General features: G+C 35.5%; 1 protein-coding gene across 3 annotated transcripts in view; it reads right to left on the reverse strand.

Annotated features, from left to right (window-relative positions):
- The window catches only part of FZD3 (frizzled class receptor 3), a 95,461-nt gene that overhangs the window by 66,388 nt on the left and 6,073 nt on the right, over positions 1 to 23,000 (reverse strand). Inside the window, exon 2 of one of the 3 annotated variants that reach the window (XM_049632371.1) lies at positions 18,051 to 18,704. In XM_049632371.1, coding sequence (XP_049488328.1) covers positions 18,051 to 18,239 — 189 coding nt within the window. In that variant the 5' untranslated portion in view covers positions 18,240 to 18,704. Of the gene's footprint in view, positions 1 to 7,583; positions 8,022 to 18,050; positions 18,705 to 23,000 lie in introns of those variants that run through there. The other 2 variants (XM_049632372.1, XM_049632374.1) reach the window with 2 other exon arrangements.

A 23,000-nucleotide genomic window follows, 5' to 3' on the forward strand; every position in this document is an offset into this window, starting at 1 on the left:
CTTGTAAAAGAAAATAGAGGTAAACCTTCATGACCTTGGATTTGGCAATGGTTTCTTAGATCTGACAACAAAAGCACAAGCACAAAATAAAAAAAAAACCAGATATATCAGACTTCATCTAAACAGAATGCTTTCATATATTTCAGAACATTTTCAGTAGAGTACACAGACAACTCACAAAATGGAAAAAAATATTTATAAGACATATATCTGATAAGAGTCTAGTATCCAGAATAAAGAACCCCACAACTCAACCAAAAGACAACCTAATTTTTTGAATGGGCAAAGAACTTGAAGAGACATTTCTTTAAAGAAGTTAATGCAATGGCCAATAAACATATGAAAAAATGTTCAATGTCATTAGGAAAACGTAAATCAAAATGACAATGAGATACTATATTACACCAAGATAGCTGTAATCTATAAACAAATAAATAAATGAATGAATAAATGAATAAATAACAAATGCTGACAAGGATATGGAGAAATCATGGAGAACACATGGAGAACCCCCATGTGTTGCTGTGGGAATGCAAAATGATGCAACCACTACGGAAAACAATTTGGTGATTCCTTAAGAAGTTAAACATAGATTACCATATGACCCAGCAATTTTACTCCTAGGTATATACCCAAAAGAATTAAAAAATGACGTTCAAGGGAAAACTTGTATATGAATTTTCACAGAACATTATTTGTAATAGCCCTAGAGAGCAAAATAAAGCAAAAACAAGCAAAGAGAAGGAATAAAGAAGAAAAATTGGGGCACCTGGGTGATCAGTCAGTTACGCGTCTGACTTCAGCTCAGGTCATCATTTCGTGCATGGTCCAGGAGTTCAAGCCCTGCGTCGGGCTCTGTGCTGACAGCTCAGAGCCTGAAGCCTGCTTCGGATTCTATGTCTCCCTCTCTCTCTGCCCCTCCCCAGCTCACGCGTGTGCACGCATGCTCTCTCTCTCTCAAAAACGAACATTAAAAAAATTAAAAAATTTTAAAAAAAGAAAAAAATCAATAAAACTGGAAACAGTAAAATAGAGAAAAATCACTCAAATAAGAGATGGTTCTTTGAAATTACCAATAAAATTGATTAGCTTCTGGCAAGATTATTTAAGTTTATTTATTTTGAGAGAGAGAGAGAGAGACAGAGAGGGAGACAGTGTGTGTGTGTGTGTGTGTGTGTGTGTGTGTGTGTGTGGGAGGGAGGGAGGGAGGGAGAGGGAGGGAGGGAGGGAGAGGGAGAGAGACAGAGAGAGAGAATCCTGAGAAGGCTCTGAATTGACAGCATGGAGTCCAACGCGGGGCTTGAACTCTCACAAACCATGAGATCATGACCTGAGCAGAAATCAAGAGTTGGATGCTTTTAACCAACTGAACCACCCAGGTGCCCCTAGCAAGGCTATTAAATAAAAAGGAAAAACACAAATTACCAATACTAAGACTGAAAAAGAAGATGTCACTGAGGCTCCACCAGCATTAAAAAGGCAGTTAAGGGGGGGCGCCTGGGTGGCTCAGTCAGTTAAGTGACCAACTTCGGCTCAGGTCATGATCTCATGGTTGTGGGTTTGAGCCCCACGTCAGGCTCTGTGCTGAACACTTGCTCGGAGCCTGGAGCCTGCTTCAGATTCTGTGTCTCCTTCTCTCTCTGCCCCTCCCCCAATTGTGTTCTGTCTCACTCTGTCCCTCAAAAATAAATAAATGTAAGGAAAAAAATTTTTTAAAGTAACTAAAAATAAAAAGGCAATAAGGGAATATTACAAACAACCCTGTGCACATAAACTAGATGCCTTACATGAAGTAGACCAATTCTTCAAAGTCAGACTACCAAAACTCACTCAAGATGAAGCTGATAATCTGAATAGTCCTGTTAAGTACTAAAGAATTTGAATTTGTGGTTAAAAACCTCCAGAAAAGAAGTCCAGGCCAGATGGTTTCATAGCTAAAATCTAACATTTAAAGAAATAGTAACACCAACTCTACATAACCTCTTCAAGATAACAGCAGAGAAGGGAACACATCTCAACTAATTCTATGAAACAAGGGGTGTTTAATATTAAAACCAAACAAAGATAGCACAAAAGAAGAAACTACAGACCAATATCTCTCATGAACATAAATGTAAAAATCCTTAAAAAACAGTAGCAAAGCAAATCCAAAAATATATTAAAAGCATTATATACCACAACCTAGTAGAGTTTCCTCCAGAAATTCAAGGCTGGCTCAATATTCAAAAACCAATTAATGTAATCCCAATTACCAGGCTAAGAGAAAAATCGCATTATCATACCAAATGATGCAGAAAAAGCACTCATGAGGGGCACCTGGGTGGCTCGGTTGAGTGTCCAACTTCAGCTCAGGTCATGATCTCACATTTCATGAGTTCAAGCCCCACATCGGGCTCACTACTGCCAGCACAGAACCTGCTTCGGATTCTCTGTCTCCCTCTCACTGTCCCTCCCCTGCTTACACTCTCTCAAAAATAAATAAAACGTTAAAAAAAGAAAAAGAAAAAGAAAAAGCACTCATGATTTTAAGTTTTCAACAAACTAGAAATAGAGGATAATTTCCTCATCTTGATAAAGAACATCTATAAACACCCTGCAGCTATCATAATTAATGGTGAAACATGGATTCTTACTCCTAAGATTGTAAATAAGGGAAGGATGCCTATTCTTACCACTCTTATTCAACATGGGACTGAAAATCCTGCCAATACAATAAAGCAAGAAAAGGAGAGACTAGAAAAAGAAAACTGCTCCTATTTGCAGGTGACATTATTGTCTACGTAGAAAATCCCAAGGCATTTACAAAGAACACCTCTTTGAACTAGTGAGTTCAGCAAGGTTGCAGGACACAAGAAAAACATACAAAAACCCCAACTATTTCTATATAGATTTGCACTCCATATATAAAGAGCACATGAAAAACTAAAACAATACACTTATAACCACAAAAGAAAGAAAGAAAGTGAAAAAGAAAAAGAAAGAAAGAAAAAACACCTGTGTAGAAATTCAACAAAACATGTATAGGGCTTGTATGCAAAAAACCATAAAATGCTGATAAAAATAAATCAAAGAATATAAAAAAAAAGACAGATATATACTTGTGTTAGTTTGCTAGGGCTACTGTAACAAAGTACCATAAGCTGAATGACTTAAACAACAGAAATTCACTGTCTCATATATCTAAAAGCTAGAAGTCTGAATCAAGATGTCAACAGAACCATGTTTGCTCTGCAGATGCTAGAGAAGGATCTGCTCCAGGCCTCTCTCCTAGCTTTTGGTATCCTCAGATTGTGATAGCATAAATCTGATCTTCACATTGCATTCCCCCTGTGCCTCTTCACATCATCATCCCTCCATGTGTGTCTGTGTCCAAATTTCCCTTTTCTAAGGATACCAGTCATAACTAAATTAGGGACCCTTCCTACTCCAGTATGACCTCATTTTAACTAATTACACTTGTAATGATCCTACTTCCAAAAAAGGTCACATTCTGAGGTACTGGAGTTAGTACTTCATTATATATGTTTTAGGGGGACTCAATTCAACCCATAACAACACTGTTCATGGTTTGAAGATTCAACATTAAAGATGCCAATTCTCCCCCAAAAGATTTCCAGATTTAACGAAATTTTTATCAAAACTCAGCATGACTGTTAGTAGATAAAAAGGAACTTATTCTAAAATTATATGGGGAAAAAAATAGATTTTGAAAAAAAAAGTGGAAAGAATCATGCTATCCAATTTTAAGACTTACTATATTGTTAACAGTAATCAAGACAATGTGGAGAATCAGTGGAGACAATATGGACAATCAGTGGAGAGACAGATACAAAAGATCAACAGAACATAAAGAGAACCCAGAATTAAACCTACCTAAGAATGGACAACTGAGTTTTGAGAAAAGAGCAAGAGCAATTCAATGGTGAAAGGATAGTTTTTTCAATAAATGGTGCTGGAACCAGAGGACATTAATAGACAAGAAAATGAACCATACTTTATACAGATTAACTCAAAAGTGATCATGGATTTAAATGTACAAAACGAATAAGAAAGAAGAAGAAAAAAGAATTCTGGACCAAGAGTTAGGTGAAAAGTTCTTAGAAATTATACCAAAAGGACAATTCATAAAGGAAAAAAAAATTGGTAAATTGGACTTAATTTTAACATTTACAACTTTTGTTCTCTTCAGGACCTTGTTAAAAGGATATAAAGACATGCTACAGACTAGGATAAACTATTTGCACACCATACATCCAATAATGGATTTGCATCCAGAGTATGTATAGCATTCTGAAAACTCAAAAGAAACCATTGCAAAACGAACAAAAGACATAAACAGATATTTAACCAAAAAGGATACATGAATGACAAATAAGCACACGAAAAGATGTTCACTATCACTAGCCACAAGGGAAATGTAAATTAAAATCACATGAGGTATCACTATATACATATATACTATATATATATTAGAAAAACTGAAATAAAAAACTGTGATAATACCAAATGATAGTAAGAATGCAGACAAAGTAAATCTCTCATACACTGCTGGTGAGAATGTAAAAAAAAATTTTTTTAACATTTAGAGAGACAGAGAGAGACAGAGCGTGAGCAGGGGAGGGGCAGAGAGAGAGGGAGACACAGAATCAGGAGGCTTCAGGCTCTGAGCTGTCAGCACAGAGCCCAATGCAGGTCTCGAACCCACGAATCATGAGATCATGACCTGAGCCGAGGTCAGACGCTTAACCAACTGAGCCACCCAGGTGCCCCTGTTGGTGAGAATGTAAAATGGTACAACCACTATGGAAAACAGTTCAGCAGTTTCTTAAAAATCCAAATATATGCTTATCACATGATCCAGCAATTACACTCCTGGGCATTTGTCCCCCAAAATAAAAATGTATGTCTACACAAAAACCTATACACCAATGTTCATAGCAACGTTATTTGTAATAGCAAAGAACTGGAAACTGAAATGTCCTTCAATGGGTGGTTGATTAAACAAATTGTGGTATATCTATAAAACAAAGTATTCTGAAATTAAAAATAATGACTACTGATACCTGGAATAACGAGTATGGATCCCAAACGGTATTATGCTAAGTGAAATAAAACCAATCTCAAAAGATTACATACTATATGACTCCATTTATACAACATTCTTGAAATGACAAAATTATAGAGAACAAAGTAGTGGTTGCTTAGGATTGGAAAAAGGGAGGAGAGAGAAAATAAGCATGAGGGAGTTCCTTGGTGGTGATAAAACAGTTCTTTAACAGTATATATTTTATATATAATTTTTATATATTTTATATTTTTTTTTTAATTTTTTTTTTTAATGTTTATTTACTTTTGAGACAGAGAGAGACAGAGCATGAACAGGGGAGGGTCAGAGAGAGAGGGAGACACGGAATCTGAAGCAGGCTCCAGGCTCTGAGCTGTCAGCACGGAGCCCGATGCGGGGCTTGAACTCACTGACCGTGAGATCATGACCCGAGCCGAAGTCGGACGCCCAACCAACTGAGCCACCCAGGCGCCCCTATTTTATATATATTTAAGGGAAATAGATCTATATCTGTGTATCTATATCTACATATAATTACAAAGACTAGGGGTGCCTGGCTGGCTCATTTGGTGAAGCATGCAACTCTTGATCCTGAGTTCAAGCCCCATGTTAGGCACAGAGCTTTTTTTTTTTTTTTTTTTTTTAAATTGCAGGGGCACCTGGGTGGCTCAGTCGTTTAAGCGTCCAACTTCAGCTCAGGTCATGATCTCAGGCTTGTTGAGTTCAGACCCGGAGTCAGGCTCTGTACTGACAGTTTGGAGCCTGGAGCTTGCTTGGGATTCTGTGTCTCCCTTTCTCTCTGCCCCTCCCTTGCTCACGCTCTGCCTCTCTTTCTCAAAAATAAACAAACATTAAAAAAACAAACATTTTAAAAAGTTGCAAAGACTACACATAGATGGACAAGTGCATATACACACACAAAACTGAGTACATGTAAAAACTGATGAAATATGGTAAGGCCTGTAAATAATGTCTATAGTACCAATGTTAATTGCCTAGTTTTGATGCTGTATGATAGTTATATAAGATACTAAGATGGGGGGGGCAGCGGGTAGGGGTGGAGCAGGCTAGGTAAGGTACAAAGAATTTCTCTGTACTGTTTGTAAATTACTATAAAATTAAAAATTAAAAACATATCCACATGCTAATGATATATGTACATATATGCACATGTATGCCTTTTAATGTATGTCTTAGGTCTCAAAACTTGCTTGGTACTTAGCAATATATAAAATACCAACCAATCCAATATCGCTGTGTTACTATGTTAGTCAAACCTCCATCTGTGAATTACATATGAATTATAAAATTGATTTGAGTGGCTATTTTGTGCTGCCTGCAATGAGCCTAAATCTAGAAGTTCATGCTTTTGCCATTTATTAGCTATTAAGTATCCTGTGCTGAGTATCTCAGCTAGTTAATTACTAACACTAAAGGGACAGGCAGTGTTCTAAGTGTCTTACACACATTATCTCATTTAATCCTCTCAATAATCCCATAAGGTAGGTACTATTAGTAATCACATTTTATAATATATATGAAGAAAATGAGACACAGAAATCAAGTAACTTGCCCAAAATCACAGAGCTACAAAGAGACCCAAGATTCAAGACCCTGACATTCCTGTCTAGAGCCCTTGAACTTAATGTTCTACATAACCTCCCTAAACTTCAATTTTCTCCTCTGTAAAATGGTCTTAATAACATATAAATAATAGTATATTCAACAGTTAGCATACAGAACCCAGCAAAAGCTTTAAAAAGGGATTAAGGAAGCACTGCAAGTTAACAGAGCAATAGCAATCCTTTAAGGTGGGTGTAAGGAACCCTGAATTCCCTGTTCTCAACAAGTAAAAGTCAACTGGAATGATGTGACTAAAAAGAAAAACAAAACATGGATGAATATCAAAGTCATTATGCTGGGTAAAGGAAACCAGACAAAAAAAAAAAATAGGTACCATATGATTATATAAAACTCTAGTAAATGAAAACTAATCCACAGTGACAGAAAACAGATCACTAGTTGCTTGGAGCAGGGTGTAACGATGGGGGTAGACTACAAAGGCACACAAGAAAGCTTTTGAGGTAATAGAAATGTTCTATATCTTGATCGTGTTGATTGGTTTTATGGGTATATAATTTGTCAGAACACTGAACACTTTAGGTGAAGTTGTGTATATATACTGTACCTCAATAAAGCAGTTATACAAAAACAAAAATATTAATATTTTTCAAATGAGCAAATTGCGTTGACTTTAACAATTTTAAACTCAGCAAAATCAAAATTAAATGAGGTAGCCTGAATACTGTAAAGCCGAGAATATATAAGAAATACTATTAAAGTTCTATCAAATAGAAAAACAATTTAGCTGATTAATTTTTTAAAGATTCCTACTGAGTACCTCCTTAAATAGTAATACTTTTGTTCACTAAATCAAGACCAAGGTATACGAAGTTTACAAACTGAAAAGTAACATTCTAAAATTAAATTTCTGGTTTCTACAACAAAGGTGCAGTACATGGAACCTTCTATTCTTTGTTCAAATTCAAATCAACCAAGCCTTTGTGCTCCCATTCTCTTTCTTCTTTCAAATTTCCATTCCTGTTACCATAGGAACCTGGTAGCTGACAAGCCTTCAAGCAAGCAACAGCCCAAGCTTAGCAAGGGGTATGAAAAGGGAACAGAGTCAAAGGCCAAAATTTGACTCATGAGAATCAGAATTCCAATCTTTGTCATTCTACAAAGGGTCTGGTAACCATAGAAACTGTATCCCACTGGGTTTGGGAATATTATGACTAAATTCACTAAATGTGAAACCAAATGTGGAATGGCCTTGGAAATTCAAAAAAATGGTATTCATTCTATTTCAGATCCAAATTAGAATAAGAAATTATTCAAAAACAACTTTTTACAATAATTTTAAATGATTAAAAATAAGACCTTTAAAAAACTCCTTTTCTGTAAAAATAAATTCTCAATGAGAAAGGATCTAAAACTTTAGGAATTTTGTATTAAAAAAAGTTCTAGGTTTGAAAAACACCTTTAACCTATAAATTTGCTTTTCTTTTACAAATCTTAATTAAAAAAAAAAGTCTTGGGATAGCGGTTTGCAGAAATTTGCCATTATGAGAGGAACATGTTTATCTTCTTAAGTCAATGGAGAGTTCCCAGAGCAACCCGTAACATTTGACTTTAAGGAAGCAAATTTTAATATTTCAAATATCATGAACAGTTCTGAACTATGGTTTCTCTCAAAAGATAAAACTTTACAAAATTCCACCACACTTCATAATTTAATTGGAAATAAGTATTTTAAAGGTATTTCTTTAAAGTGATTTGTCATACAAGAAAATCAAAGAAAAAATTTTTTAAGTTTTTCCACAGAGTCAGAAATAAATAAATGCAATTAATTCTCTACTACTTCTATGTACATTTTTCGATTTAGAAGATTCTTAATTACTGACAGGTTTCCCTGTCACACAACAGACTTTTCAAGCTACTTCACTAGACTGTTGTTTGCTTAGGGAAAACCACCTATGAATACTAACCCAAACAAAAGATAATAAGGGAAATAAATTTGATAATACATGTATTCTGAAGATATAAACCATGAATTGCAAGAATATAATCAAATTTCGTTTTCTAAAAAGCCTACCTACAAAACATTAATTACTACTACTATACAGGGGTATATTATACTGTTTTCTTACAAAAAACAACAAAAAAAATCTGTCTTTCAAGGCCCATTCAAATACTTTCTACAACTGATCCCTTTCACATAAGATCCTTTGTTTCAGTCATTCAATCAAAATATATTTAATATACTAACTCTTAGGTACTACAACTGAGAACTAAACAAAAAAGAACAGTTTGGATTATTAAAAAAAAAAAGTTTCTGTACCAAATTACTATCTTAAAGGCACAATATGTTTCTTACAGAAAAATAAAAAATACAAACATTAAATAAGACATAGAAAACACAAATAAATTGTACTAATTCAGGAAAACCACTGTTGGCCTTGGTGAAAATCCTTCCACATCACTTACTCTGCATAAACACACATATATATTTTTTTAAACAAAAACAGGATGATACCATACATGTTATCTACTTTTTTTTTCCTACTTAATAATGTATCAAATCCAACCATTAGAATTCTGACAAAAGATAGAGACTATTTAAGGCAGAAGGAACATTAAGGGCCTAGAGATGGGAAAGGTGGGTTGCTCTGTTCTTTTGCACAATTACACCACTTATAAGTACAAACACATAAATGTTCAAAGTTCTGAGTCACTCTGACCAGTTGTTCCTCACCCCTGAAAAGGCAAAGTAAAATACTAGTGTTCACAGTTACATAGTACTCTTGGTACTGGGATTACCATCCCCATTCCCATCCAGCACACTCCTATTTACAACTCCAGGAGATCAAGTGCTTAGATATAACATCATAACCCTGACCAAGTCTGACTACTATCATCTCTTAAGGAACTTACAGTTTATAAAGTTCATTAATTAATTCAAACACTTATTTAGCACCTCCTATGTGTGAGGCATTATGTTGGGTACTAGGTATACAAAGATGAATAAGGACAAGCTCTGGTTTCAAAAGCAAAAGGCAGAAAACCTGAATGTCCATTAACAGTAATTAAATGAAAAAAATGAGAACAACTTAACACCCATTAGGATGACTATTATAAAAACAAAAAACAAAAATAAAAAATAACAAGTGTTAGCGAGAATGTGGAGAAACTGGAACCTTTGTGGCACTGCTGATGGGAATATAAAATGGAGCAACTGCTATGAAAAACAGTATGGTGGTTCCTCAAAAAATTAAACAGAATTATCATATGTCCCAGCAATTCCACTTCTGGGTATATATCCCCAAAAATTGAAAGCAGAGATTCAAACAGGTATTTACACACATGTTCACAGCAGCATTATTTGTCATAGACAAGAGGTCGAAGGAACTCAAGTGTTTGATGGATGAGTGGATAAACAAAATGTGGTGTGTAAATATACCATGGAATATTATTTGGTTTTAAACAGAAAGGAAATTCTGGCATATCCTTCATGAATGAACTTTGAAGACATTATGTTAAGTGAAATAAGCCAGTCACAAAGGAGAAATATTGTATGATTCCACTTATTATTGGGTACTTAGAGTAGTCAAACTCGGAGAGAAAGAAAAATGGAAGGAGGGTGCCAGGGGCTCAGAGGAGGGGAGAATGGGGAGTTATTGTTTACTATGTACAGAATTTCAGTTTTGTTAGATGAAAAAGTGCTACGGATAGTGGTTATGACTACATAACAAGATGAATATACTTAATGCACTGAACTATAGTGCACAATCCTTAAAAGGATTGGAATGGTGAACTTTATATGTATTTTGCCAGTTAAAACAAATATTTGTAATGAATATCTGTAAATATTACTATGGAATATCCATGATATTATTGTTAAACAGAAAAAGTAATATAGAGAAAACAAATACTCTATCAAAGAAAGGTAAAAGAATACATGTTTATCACATAAACATTTCACATAAATATATTTATGATTTTTTAATGGAAGAATAAGCAAAAAAAGTTTTTAAAATGACTACATTTAGGAGGAAGGAAAGAACAAGGTAGAAGGGAAAGGGCCAGAAACTAAACTTCTCTGAATATATCTTGTTCTATATATAAAATTGTGAAACACAATTATAAAATAAATTTTAAGTTTATTAATTTTGAGCAGGGGAGGGGCAGAGAGAGAAAGGGAGAAAGAGAATCCCAAGCAAGCTCTGCACCAGCAGCACTGAACCCAGTGCAGTGCTTGAACTCACAAACCATGAGATCAAGAGTCACTCAACTGAATGAGCCACTAAATTTAGACCAAAAAAAATTTAAGTTATTCCTCAAAAAATGAAACATAGGAATCTAAATGTGTTTTGAGTTTAACCACACAGAGAAATATTTAACTTTAAATATAAAACTTTAAACATTTAAATTTTTAAATTAAAACTTTAAAGTAGAGTAATTTGTACTGTATATCAATGGTGAGTCACATCCCTAAAGACAAAAATAAGTACAAAACAATCAATTGGCTTTCAATAATCATATTGTTAGTAATAACACTGTTATTATTCTGAAATGATAGAATGTATGTGTAATGTAAAGCTTTAATATAAGAGAATAGAGAAACAAAAATAAGATATTAAAATGGTAAATAAAAACTCTGTGATAGAGGCACCAGATGGCTCAGCCAGTTCTATCTGAATCTTGATTTTGGCTCACGTCATGATCTCATGGTTCATGGGATCAAGCCCCCCATGGAGCTTTGTGCTGACAGAGTGGAGCCTGCTCGGTATTCTCTCTCTCCCTTTCTGCCCTCCCTCCTCAAAAAAACAAAACAAAACAAAACAACAACCAAAAAAACTGTGATATTGTTTGATTTAAAACATCAATCTAAACTCATGATGTACTTAAAAAAAATTTAAAAAGTGGGGAGCCTGGGTGGCTCAGTCAGTTAAGCATCCAACTTCAGCTCAGGTCATGATCTCACAGTTCGGGAGTTTGAGCCCCGTGTCAAGCTCTGTGCTGACAGCTCAGAGCCTGGAGCCTGCTTCAGATTCTAGGTCTACATCTCTCTCTGCCCCTCCCCTGCTCATGCTCTCTCTCTCTCTCTCTCTCAAGAATAAACATTAAAAAAAATTTTTAAACCCTGTGGAGGTTCCTCAAAAAATTAAAAATAGAACTACCCTATGACCCAGCAATAGCACTGCTAGGAATTTACCCAAGAGATACAGGAGTGCTGATGCATAGGGGCACATGTATCCCAATGTTATGGCAGCACTTTCAACAATAGCCAAATTATGGAAAGAGCCTAAATGTCTATCAACTGACGAATGGATAAAGATGTGGTTTACACCTACAATGGAATACTACTTGGCAATGAGAAAGAATGAAATCTGGCCATTTGCAGCAATGTGGATGGAACTGGAAGATATTAAGCTAAGTGAAATATGTCAGTCAGAGAAAGATACCATATGTTTTCACTCATATGTGGATCTTGAGAAATTTAACAGAAGACCATGGGGGAAGGGAAGGGGGAAAAGTTACAGAGAGGGAGGGAGGCAAACCATAAGAGACTCTTGGATACTGAGAACAAAGTGAGGGTAGATGGGGGTGGGGGAGAGGGGAAAGTGGGTGATGGGCATTGAGGAGGGCACTTGTTGGGATGAGCACTGGGTGTTATATGGAAACCAATTTGTCAATAAATTATATATAAAAAAGAAATAAGAAGAACTACAACTATTAAATATATAAAATGATATTTTAACTTATCCATAATAAGAAAAATGCAAATTAAAATCATACTGAGAAGTGAAAAAAAACAATAATAAAAATTAAAAAAAATTTAAAAAGTGTTTCCTAGTTTTGTCTACAAATAGGCCTAAAAATGGCTAACCTAGTATCAACAGGCTTAGCACCCAGATAATGGTCTCTAAATATCATTTCCAACTAAAAGGAACCAGTGCTCTCTAGGGAAACCTCTGGTTCAAAGTTTGAGGCAGAATTTTAAGAAAGGAGCTTGGATCATACCAGAAAGCAAGCAAGCTAGAGTAGTGTCAAAAACCCAGGAGCTATCTTGAAGAGGCTCCCACTACCAAAGACAGTGCAGTTAGAGCTCCAATAGGAATAATAACTGGAGTAGGATTGAAACACATCAAATATGTTAAATTCACAAGTTCATAATGATACCTTAAAAAAAAAAAAAGACTTCATTGGTCACCTCTGAAGGATACTCATTATCTTAAAAACTACTAAATTCAGGAGAATGATCAAGTATATATCCTGTCTTTCTTACATAAACTGTACAAGAGTCTAACTCAGTAGCCCAACAGTAAAGACAGGAAATTTCTGTTTATAAAGCATTCCAGCTGAGAAAAGAATGACAGAATTAGAATATCACCCTTTTACAAAACTTTAATGAAATTACCGATCTAGGAAATGATCAAGAATGGCTGCTAAAAATTATAAAGAGTGACAACCAAGTATTATAGGCCTATGAAGTATTCTTTAAAAAAATTAAAAAGGGAGACAAAGGAACATGGTAAATCAAACCACACGGATGCAATCGGCAAAATAAAGACTATGGGAAACTCCATATGGCAAACGCATTACATGAAAAAAAGGAGAGAGGAAAGGGAAGGAGAAATTATATGTTAAAAGAAACTTAAGAGACCTCTCAATTGAATGGGATAGATGAACCCTGATTTGAAAAGCCAACTATAAAAAATGTGAAATGATCAAAGTAATTTGAACATCAACTGGACATTTGAGGATACTGACAAAGAGATAAAAGTATGGTGTTTATATATTTTGAAAGAGCCCTTACTTTTTAGAGATTTACACAGAAATATTTATGGATGAAATTATGGTGTTAGAGATTTGCTTCAAAGTAACCCAGCTGGACATGCAGTCACAATTGAAACAAAACTAGCTGTCAGTTGATAATTTTTGAAGCTGGATGATGGGTATATGTTGTCCACTATATCATCTTATCTACGTTTCTATATAATTGAGATTTACTATAATAAAAAGGTTGTTTTTTTTTTTTAATTTTTTTTAACGATTTATTTTTGAGACAGAGAGAGACAGAGCATGAACAGGGGAGGGTCATAGAGAGAGGGAGACACAGAATCTGAAACAGGCTCCAGGCTCTGAGCTGTCAGCACAGAGCCCGACGCGGGGCTCGAACTCACGGACCGCGAGATCATGACCTGAGCCGAGATCGGATGCTTAACCGACTGAGCCACCCAGGTGCCCCAAAAAGGTTTTTTTTTTTATGTTTATTTATTTTTGAGAGAGAGAGAGACAGAGAGAGAGACAAGAGTGTGAGCAGGGGAGGGGCAGATTGAGAGGGAGACACAGAATCTGAAGCAGGCTCCAGGCTCTGAGCTGTCAGCACAGAGCCTGATGCGGGGCTCGAACTCACAGACTGTGAGATCATGACCTGAGCCGAGGTTGGACGCTTAACCAAACTGTGCCACCCAGGTGCCCCAAAAGTTTTTTTTTTAAGGTACAATTTGAGTTTGGATAACAGCAAGACTGGTTTGAACATTTTCTATTCTTTACAAAAAAAAATTTTTTTAAATGTTTATTTTTGAGAGACAGAGAGAGACAGAGCATGAGCGGGGGGAGGAGCAAAGAGAGGGGGGGAGACACAGAATCCAAAGCAGGCTCCAGGCTCTGAGCTATCAGCATAGAACCCAACACGGGGCTCAAACCCATAAACCTGAGCCAAAGTCAGACACTTAACCAACTGAACCAACCCAGGTGCCCCCAAACATGTTTTGATCTTAATGAATCATAAAGAATATCAAGGATTTGAGGCTTTTAGGCTCTGTTGTTCTCAGTAGGATCTATCCCACTGTCAGCCAGCTCTCCATGCTATAGAAAATCTTTAATGCTGATGACAAAAAACAGGAAATGGAGGCAAAACACAAACCATCCCAAAAGTTTTTCCTCTGATTATTCTACAGTGGTCAAGTTTCCTTAAAAAAAAAGACAAGTGATCAACCTCCTAAAAAGGTAAGAGTGCTTGTTCCACATACTAACTGAAGTTAAAAGGATGACAGGGCGACAGACAAGGACTACTATTTTGCATTCACACAGCACTTTAACTTTTCAAAGTTTTTATTTTTATTCTTTTGAGAGAAAGAGGGCACAAGTGAGGGGGAGAGAGAATCTCACAAGGAGAGAGACAGAGGGAGAGAGAAGCAGGGCTCATCCGAAGTAGGGCTCATGCTCACCCAAGCGGGGCACAAGCTCACCGGATGTGGGACTCGAACTCACAAACCATGAGATCATGAACTGAAGCCGATCTCAGATGCTAACGACTGAGCCACCCAGGTGCCCCTCACAGTTTTTAAATATACAGATCACTTACATCATTTGATCTTAACAACCTTGTAAAATGGACAGGGAAAAAGAATCACTTCCTAGAAGAAACCAACACAAAGAAGTGACAAAACTAGTTAGTGGCAAAATACAAATTTCTTATCTCCATTTCAGTGCTTTTTCCACTAAACTGTCCCCTTCCTATTCAACTGCATTTATTTAGTATAGGGGGAGAGGCTCTTAAGATCTCTTTTATTACCTACCAATGGAGTCATAAATACCTGATAACGTGTGGTTGGTAAAGATAGTTACAATTTGTTGACAATTTGTTGTCCATGCTGGACAGCTCCCAAAAATTAACTTAGCAATCCAGACAGCTCAAAATGGTTTGGAAAACTCAGGAAGGAGGAAAAAAAAGTTGTTTTCTATCAAAAGCCACTGATGCTCAAAGAGAAAGATACCAAGTTAAGAACTTACAAAAATTTAGCGTGTGTGTCTGTGTATAGATGAGTATGTTTTGGAAGGGAGGAACAGAGAAACATACAAGCAAAGATCTTTTCTAACTTAATGAATTGATACATTAACCCATTTATTTAAACATGTTCCAATTTCAATGAAAGTACTAAGAACCCCGTATCTACAATGAAAGAACACCCAACCTGTTGACTATGAATAATCAAATTTGAGATAACCCAGATTCTATATTTCCTCTCATCTGTGGTATCCCTCTCTCACTGCCATATACTAGTATATTCCAGGCACTCATCAGTACAGGAATGAACCCTAGGCAGGCTTGAAACATGGGCCTGCTAAAAGATGCTGCACTTAGGAAATTATCCTTTAATTCACCAAGTCCCACAATGAACACTCAAAAATATCCTCCAATTGTTGGCTCCAATGACTTGCTCCTGGTAAAAGCTGATATACATTTTCTGAGAGCAGATATAGAGGGTGTCATCAGCAGATTCGAGTCCTTGTAAGGACCCAAGATCCTTACTTCCATTTGGAAGGGTGTGTTGACTGCTGAGTTCCCATGTCCTCTGCTATTACAGAAACTTTACACTCTCAAACTGTCTGACATCTCTTTTTGTCAGTGGCATCACTGTCCTGATATTGACAACCATGCAATAAAAAACTATCTGCAACTTTACTTCAAAGAACTGGAGCCTTTCCCTTAGAAAATATTGTCCACTGAGGTGCTCTCCCTAGAATGTGTGAAATTTAAACAGAAGCAACCTTATTGCCAATAAAATACGCAGACTACACAGGCAACTTTAAGAAGAGGTTAGTGACAGTTTACTATGTCATCATCGTGAATGTCCCAAGAGCCTACAAATGAATGCAAGTTCATTTGGAACAAATATATTAACTTTTCTAGTACCTTCTCTTTGGGATCATTTAGAAATGGAATTTGGAATAGAATTAACATTTGCAGATCACCTTTTGTATGCTACACAGTGTGCTAGCTACTTTATAAATTTCTTGTTTAATCCTAACAGCCCTTAAAAGTATTTTTGTTATTACTGCCGTTTCACAAATGAAGAAACCAAGGCTAAGGGACTTGTTAAGGGACTTATTCAGTCTTAAAGCTACTACAAAGAAGAGTCAATAGCTGAACCCACATCAATTCAAATATCTTGATGACTTGCTTACTACCCTATCTACTTCCCAAAGGAATTACATTGATTTATGATACTAAAAACAAAGGTTTTCCTACTTCAATTTCTTTGTGAGAGAATTGATAGTTTCAAAAAACAGCAAGGACTGCTATGCCCAGAACCAAATTAATGTACTAAACCAATACCCATTTTCATATCCTAATCTGATAGTCTATACCAAATCTCTCTTGGCTAGCCTGTACCAAGCTAGTTATACCTTGTATATTCAGAAGAGCAGAAAATGTTTTGTTCAACCTCTATAATATTTTCAAATATTTAGAATATATAAGATGCCCTTCACATTTAAAAAATCTATGAACAATAATCTTTCTACCAATTTTCCTAGACACACTTATGCTAGTCTACTTGGAAGTAATGAATCTTTGGGTTTTACCATAAAATGAAAAATTCCAAAACATAGGCCTCGATGTGCTGAAAACACTGTAACAATAGATTAAAGGCTAAAGTACAAAACATTCAATGTATAATTATTATTAGCTCCATTTTACAAGAAGCTTTACATGCCTTAAACTTACAAGAAGCTTTACATAGCAAAGAAACTACGGTAAGAAAGTTCACATAATTTGCCCAAAGTAATAAAGCTAGAAAGTGACAGAGCTAGAATTCAAACCCAGGTTTGTATAAGCCTATGCTCCCTACTGCCACCATCCACGGCCTCCCTAATTCTCACCTGGTAAACATATTATCCTTGTCCACAATTCTAAAACCTCTACAGAAATGCACGCATATTTATTTAAACCTACTGTTAACTATATTCATTAATTTGTCATAGTTTCTAAAGTAAAATCATTAAAAAGTTACCTGAAGAGTTACCACTAGAAAAATTCAAGAAAGGCAACAAATTTTCATAAAATTGTGACAGGTCAACAACAGATAATTTACACAACCAAACCTTCATTCATCAGCAGTGATCCTTCTTAAATTGATGTGAACAAAGTAAAATGAGAAAAATGTTTTTAAATTTCAAGAAAATTCAAATATGACAAACCACCAGCCTAAAGGCTGAACAATAGAATTTATTTCACAAGATCATGTTACCTTCAATACTTAAGGACTGAATTGTGAATATTATTATTATAGTCTACTCTTTATCTGAGGTTTTATGATCAGCCAAACAGGAAAAAAATGTAATCATAACTTGCACAATTTTGAATTTCTGAATAACTATTATCTCCCATGTACCAGTGTTTCATATTTCTTTATATAAAAGCATGTCTAAAAATAGGTCAAGAGTAACATTCCCCAAACATAAATTCTTCAATCTATTAGAGTTTGAACTTAAATCTCTAACTTTTTAATGTACAAGACAGAGTTAAAAATAATGTATTCTTTTGCTGTTATCAGACACTTTCATTAGATTAGTAACAAGACAATGTAAGAATCATTGTCTAAGATATGTCAAATAATAGAACAAGTCTTACCTCCATTGCTAAAGCAGCTGTCTGTTGGTCATAGTGATTCAGAAGATTAGGCATGAAGGTAGTATTATAAGGCAAATCTTGGCACATCCTCAAGGTAATAGGTTCGCAAGAAAACAAACTGTGCCCACCTATATGCCCCACAAATATAGTCAAGGGCCAAATGTAGAAGACAATCCAACTCATAGCCATCCTTCCTGGATCTGAATGAGATTCGGATGATGAGGCCTACTCAATATGTATTTTAGATCTTTATACACCTGCAGGTCTCAGCTTGAAAGTTTTTCTTCTATATCTTACTGTTAAGTTCTTCAAACAGTTAAATACTCTTTGCACCGTCAGAGGTTTGTTAGCTTGATCTCACAAAAGGCATTTGTTTTTGGTTTCACAATACGGGAAAATGACATCATCTTGTCTCTTCTTTTCATTTTATTACATAGGGCACATTTGGCCAACATATCAAGTTGATCAACCACATTCCCAAACAACAGATTCCATCTTAGGAGAAGAGCTATTTCTTCCTCTGATTGAAATATCTGAGAAGTATTTTTTAATGAAAGAAATTAATTTCCTCTCAAAATCTTTGATGAGTTCAGTGACGTTGCAGGATACAAAATCAATATACAAAAATCTGTGTTTCCGTACACCAACAATGAACTAAGAGAAAGAGAAATAAAACAATCTTTCATGAAAGATGTCATACTGACCTAATAGATAAAATACATGAGTATTTCAGAGACACAGTAGAGTTTTTCTACTTATCATTTATGCTATAGATATACTAAGACAATCCTTAACCAGAATTTAAAGGCAAATTTTCTTCCCTCAATTGCCAATATATGGTTTTATTTCTTATCTAGAATGGCAGTTTTTCATTTGTCACAGATATAACTGATCCATTTTAAAAAATGCTTATGCTATTGTCCTAATTTAAATATGCCATAATTGAAACTATTAAATTTAAAATATACTTTATGTGTTTTAATCATTAATAGTACCTTTTTACATTAACTGGCTTGGCAGAATGTATTTGTGAAAAAGGTGAAATATAAATAAACTGAAAGATATAAATTCAAGTCCCTTACTAGCTGTGTAAGTGTAAACGTACTATTTAACTTCTCTGAACTCAGAATTTTTCTTCTGAAAATACTACCTCCTTTACAAGGATGACATATGAGTGAACTGAGATAATATATATAAACATACTTTATAAAATGGTAAAGCAGCATCAAAGATTAGGTAATTTTATTACTGAATCACAGTTATACAAAGGCTACCTTCATCAACCAATAGTGAACTGGCAAATAGAAGGTTCTAAAGTACTATCAGGAAATTTTTCCAACATTACATCATCTTTTTAGATAGTACAAAAACTTTGTACCATAGATGTAGAAATATTTGACTAACAAATGTTTCACTGCACAGCCAGGCTGCAAAGAATAAAAATCATCCCTAAAAACAACAACAACAAAAAAAAAACACAGCAGGAATAGGATTCCCAGTTATGGTTTCCACTAAGCTTTATAGTATTTTCACTTGCTCCTACTTTTCCAGGGGCAAGAATACATATCTTATTTGGGGCTGAGAGGTGGTGGACGGGGTAGAAGGTAGGTCTGGTAGGAAGAAAGCATATACTAAGTTGTTATACTTTCATTTGGCTTAATAATAATGTTGAATTTACTTTAATTTCATTTTGTTTTATATGCATTGAGTATTTTTAAGTTTGTTGTGGAAAGCCTGAGCTCGGAAAACATGAGAAAGGTCAGGTTCAGAAATTCTCAGAGACACAGGTTAATAAGACAACTTAAATACTAGGGCCCATGACAGTTTAGATCTTGAGACCTGGACTGGTTTCACTGAAGCAGGGAAAGAAACTGTTCTTTGTTCACGCTCAATGCTTGGGACCTCTGCATCCCAAGCTTTAGTTATTAGGCAGAAAAAACTATTTGGATAAAATAAAGCAGTGGTTGAATCTTTCTAGTTTCTTCCTGTAGTACATGGTATTGAGTGGTGGAAGGGAAAAGGAGAGTCTAAGAATTAGAATTTGGAATATTAAGGTTATAAGCCAATCTTTGCTCCAAATGACTAATCTCTCTATACAAAATCTCTAAGTCAGAGATCTTTGCGACAGCTTCTTGGCCTGCCATATTTTTCCTTCCTTCAAACTGGCCCCAGAAATGTGGGGTCTGGCTATATAAAACTGGTAGTAAACATAATCATTTACAATTAAGCTTAATTACATGCAACACAGTAACAATCATGCATACCATTAAATGTGTGTCAAAAAAAAACTACTGAAAGCTTTATCAGTTTACAACATTAAAATATCCATGTAAGTTCAGTCTTTGTAGTTTGCTGCTTATGCAGCATGTTCATCTGCTTAGAACTTAAAAAAAAAAAAAAAAAAAAAACTACTAAAGAGAACACTGCTCCTTACTGAATATATATATAGTAATACCAAAAATTTTTTGAAGTTCATTTAAACTGAAGAGTTTTTAAAATTTCACTGTTTCAAATTTGTGGTTCAAAGACGACTACCATATAAAAGAAGGAATGAAAAATACCTCACTGAGTTTTTAAAACTAGATGAGACACCTCCTGATACTTCTACCCACTTTATTTTACCTGATTTCCTCTCGGTTACTTCTTTTCCTCATGTAGAAGTGAAGCTTCCCACCGCCTTCTAAAATGGTTTCCTTTGTGTACCACAACATCCAAATTACCATATATCAAAACACTCCTGTAAAATCTATTGTTAGGCTGAAGTAGGATGACAATCTTAATATTTTAAGACTGTAGTTTATGATTATTGAAATAAGAAAAAAGTGAACTCAAAAAGACAAAAAGAAGAGTAAAAATCTTACTTTATATTTCCTCCAAATCAGAGGTTCTAATTTAAATGTGTAGCAGATTCATGAATCCCCTCACAAGTCTCAGAAATCTGAATCTCTGGAAAATGAACTGCATTTTCTAACCAATCATCTCAGATACTATTACAAGTTAAGTGGCCCATAAGTCATGTTTTGAGATATGCTATCCTAAAAGAGTAACAGAGTATAGGTATATTTAAAAATAATTAAATGCTTAGCAAAATACATAAAACAAATTTAAAAAGTAAAAGCAAATAAAGAATAACACTTTAATAGAAAAATGGGAAAAGAACATAAACTTATAGCCAAACTGCAAATAACCAACAAATATGTGAAAAGATATTCAACTTTACTAATAAAAAAATGCAAATATGAGAGAACATTTTCACCACTCAGGCAAAAATAACAACGAAGAGAACACAGGATGGGAGAGGGTACAGAAAAAAAGAACACTTTCAACATTCTAACAACTTGAAATACTACTGTAAACTGGTTGGTATTTTAAAAAATGGCTACTTACATCAAAAGCCCTTAAAACGTGCACAATTTGATGCAATAAATATATTCTCTATTCTAAGTAAACACACAAGTACATATGATGCATAAACAAAATGTTAGAGTAACACTGTTTATAAAATAAAAAACTAGCTGGGGGGCCTGGGTGGCTCAGTCAGTTAAGCAATCCCGCTCTTGATTTCTGCTCAGGTTATGATTTCACAGTTTGTGAGTTTGACCCTACACTGGGCTCTGCACAGGCAGCATGGAGCCTGCTTGGGTCGGTTTCTTTCTCTCTCTCTCTCTCTCTCTCTCTCTCTCTCTCTCTCCCTCCCTCCCTCCCCCTCTCTCTCCCTCCCTCCCTCCCTCCCTCTCTCTGCCTACAGCATGGAGCCTGCTTGGAATTCTCTCTCTCCCTCTGCCTCTGTTCCCTCCCCCACTTGCAGTGTAGTGCTCTTTCTCAAAAAAGAAAAAAAAAAACAAAACCTTGAAACAACCTAAAAGCCTACCAGTAAGGGACTTGTTAAAAACAAACAAACAAACAAACAAACAAAAAAACTATGGTACAGGGGCGACTGGGTGGCTCAGTTGGTTAGGTGTCTGACTTTACCCTCAGGTCATAATCTCACGGTTCAGGAGTTCGAGCCCCACATTGGGTTCTGTGCTGACAGCTCTGGGCCTGGAGCCTGCTTTGGATTCTCTGTCTCCCTGTCTCTCTGCCCCTCCCCTGCTAGCGCGCTCTCTGTCTCTCAAAAATAAATGGATATTTTAAAAAATTAAATAACAAAACAAAACACTAAGGTACAGGGGTGCCTGGGTGGATCAGTTGGTTGAGTGTCGGACTCTTGATTTTGCCTCAGGTTATGATCCCAGGTCATGGGATTGAGCCCTGTGTAAGTCTCTGTGCTGAGCATAGAGCCTGTTTAGGATTTTCTCCCTCCCTCCCTCTCTCTCTCTCTCCCCCACTCTCCCAGCTCACTTCTGTGTATGTGTTCTCTCTCTCTCTCAAAAAACAAAAAAACCCACTATGGCACAACCACGTAGTGAAATATTACATAGTCACTAAAAACAATGAGCAAGATCTGTATCTACTGACATGGTAAGACAGTAACAATAGGTAAAAAATAAAATTAAAACAATTTCCTAAACAGCATATATATCCATTTTTGTGAAAAAAATGCACAGAATAAAACTATTTCAATTACTTAAAAAATAAAATAAATGCTCTGAGATTTTATAAAAGAACCTATGGTATATTACTCTGTGTATGAAATAATTAGCTCTGCTAAATCTATAAATGTGTACTGACTGGCTAACAAGAATAAACATTGGTGAATCACTGATTTATTGGCTGCTAATTGAGCAACAAGCCAGGGGACACTCTAATGCCCTACTGCAGGTAGAAAGAAAAGCAAAAGAGCAATGATCAATTTAGTTTGAGTAAAAACTGATTTTTGTTAAGTTTATTTATTTTGAGAGAGAGAAAGAGAGACAGACAGACAGACACAGAATCCCAAGCTGACACCCTGCTGTCAGTGCAGAGCCCTATGCAGGGCTCGAATTCATGAAGCATGAGATCATGACCTGA

This window comes from Panthera uncia, chromosome B1 (assembly GCF_023721935.1).
Source record: "Panthera uncia isolate 11264 chromosome B1, Puncia_PCG_1.0, whole genome shotgun sequence".
Lineage (NCBI taxonomy): Eukaryota > Metazoa > Chordata > Mammalia > Carnivora > Felidae > Panthera > Panthera uncia.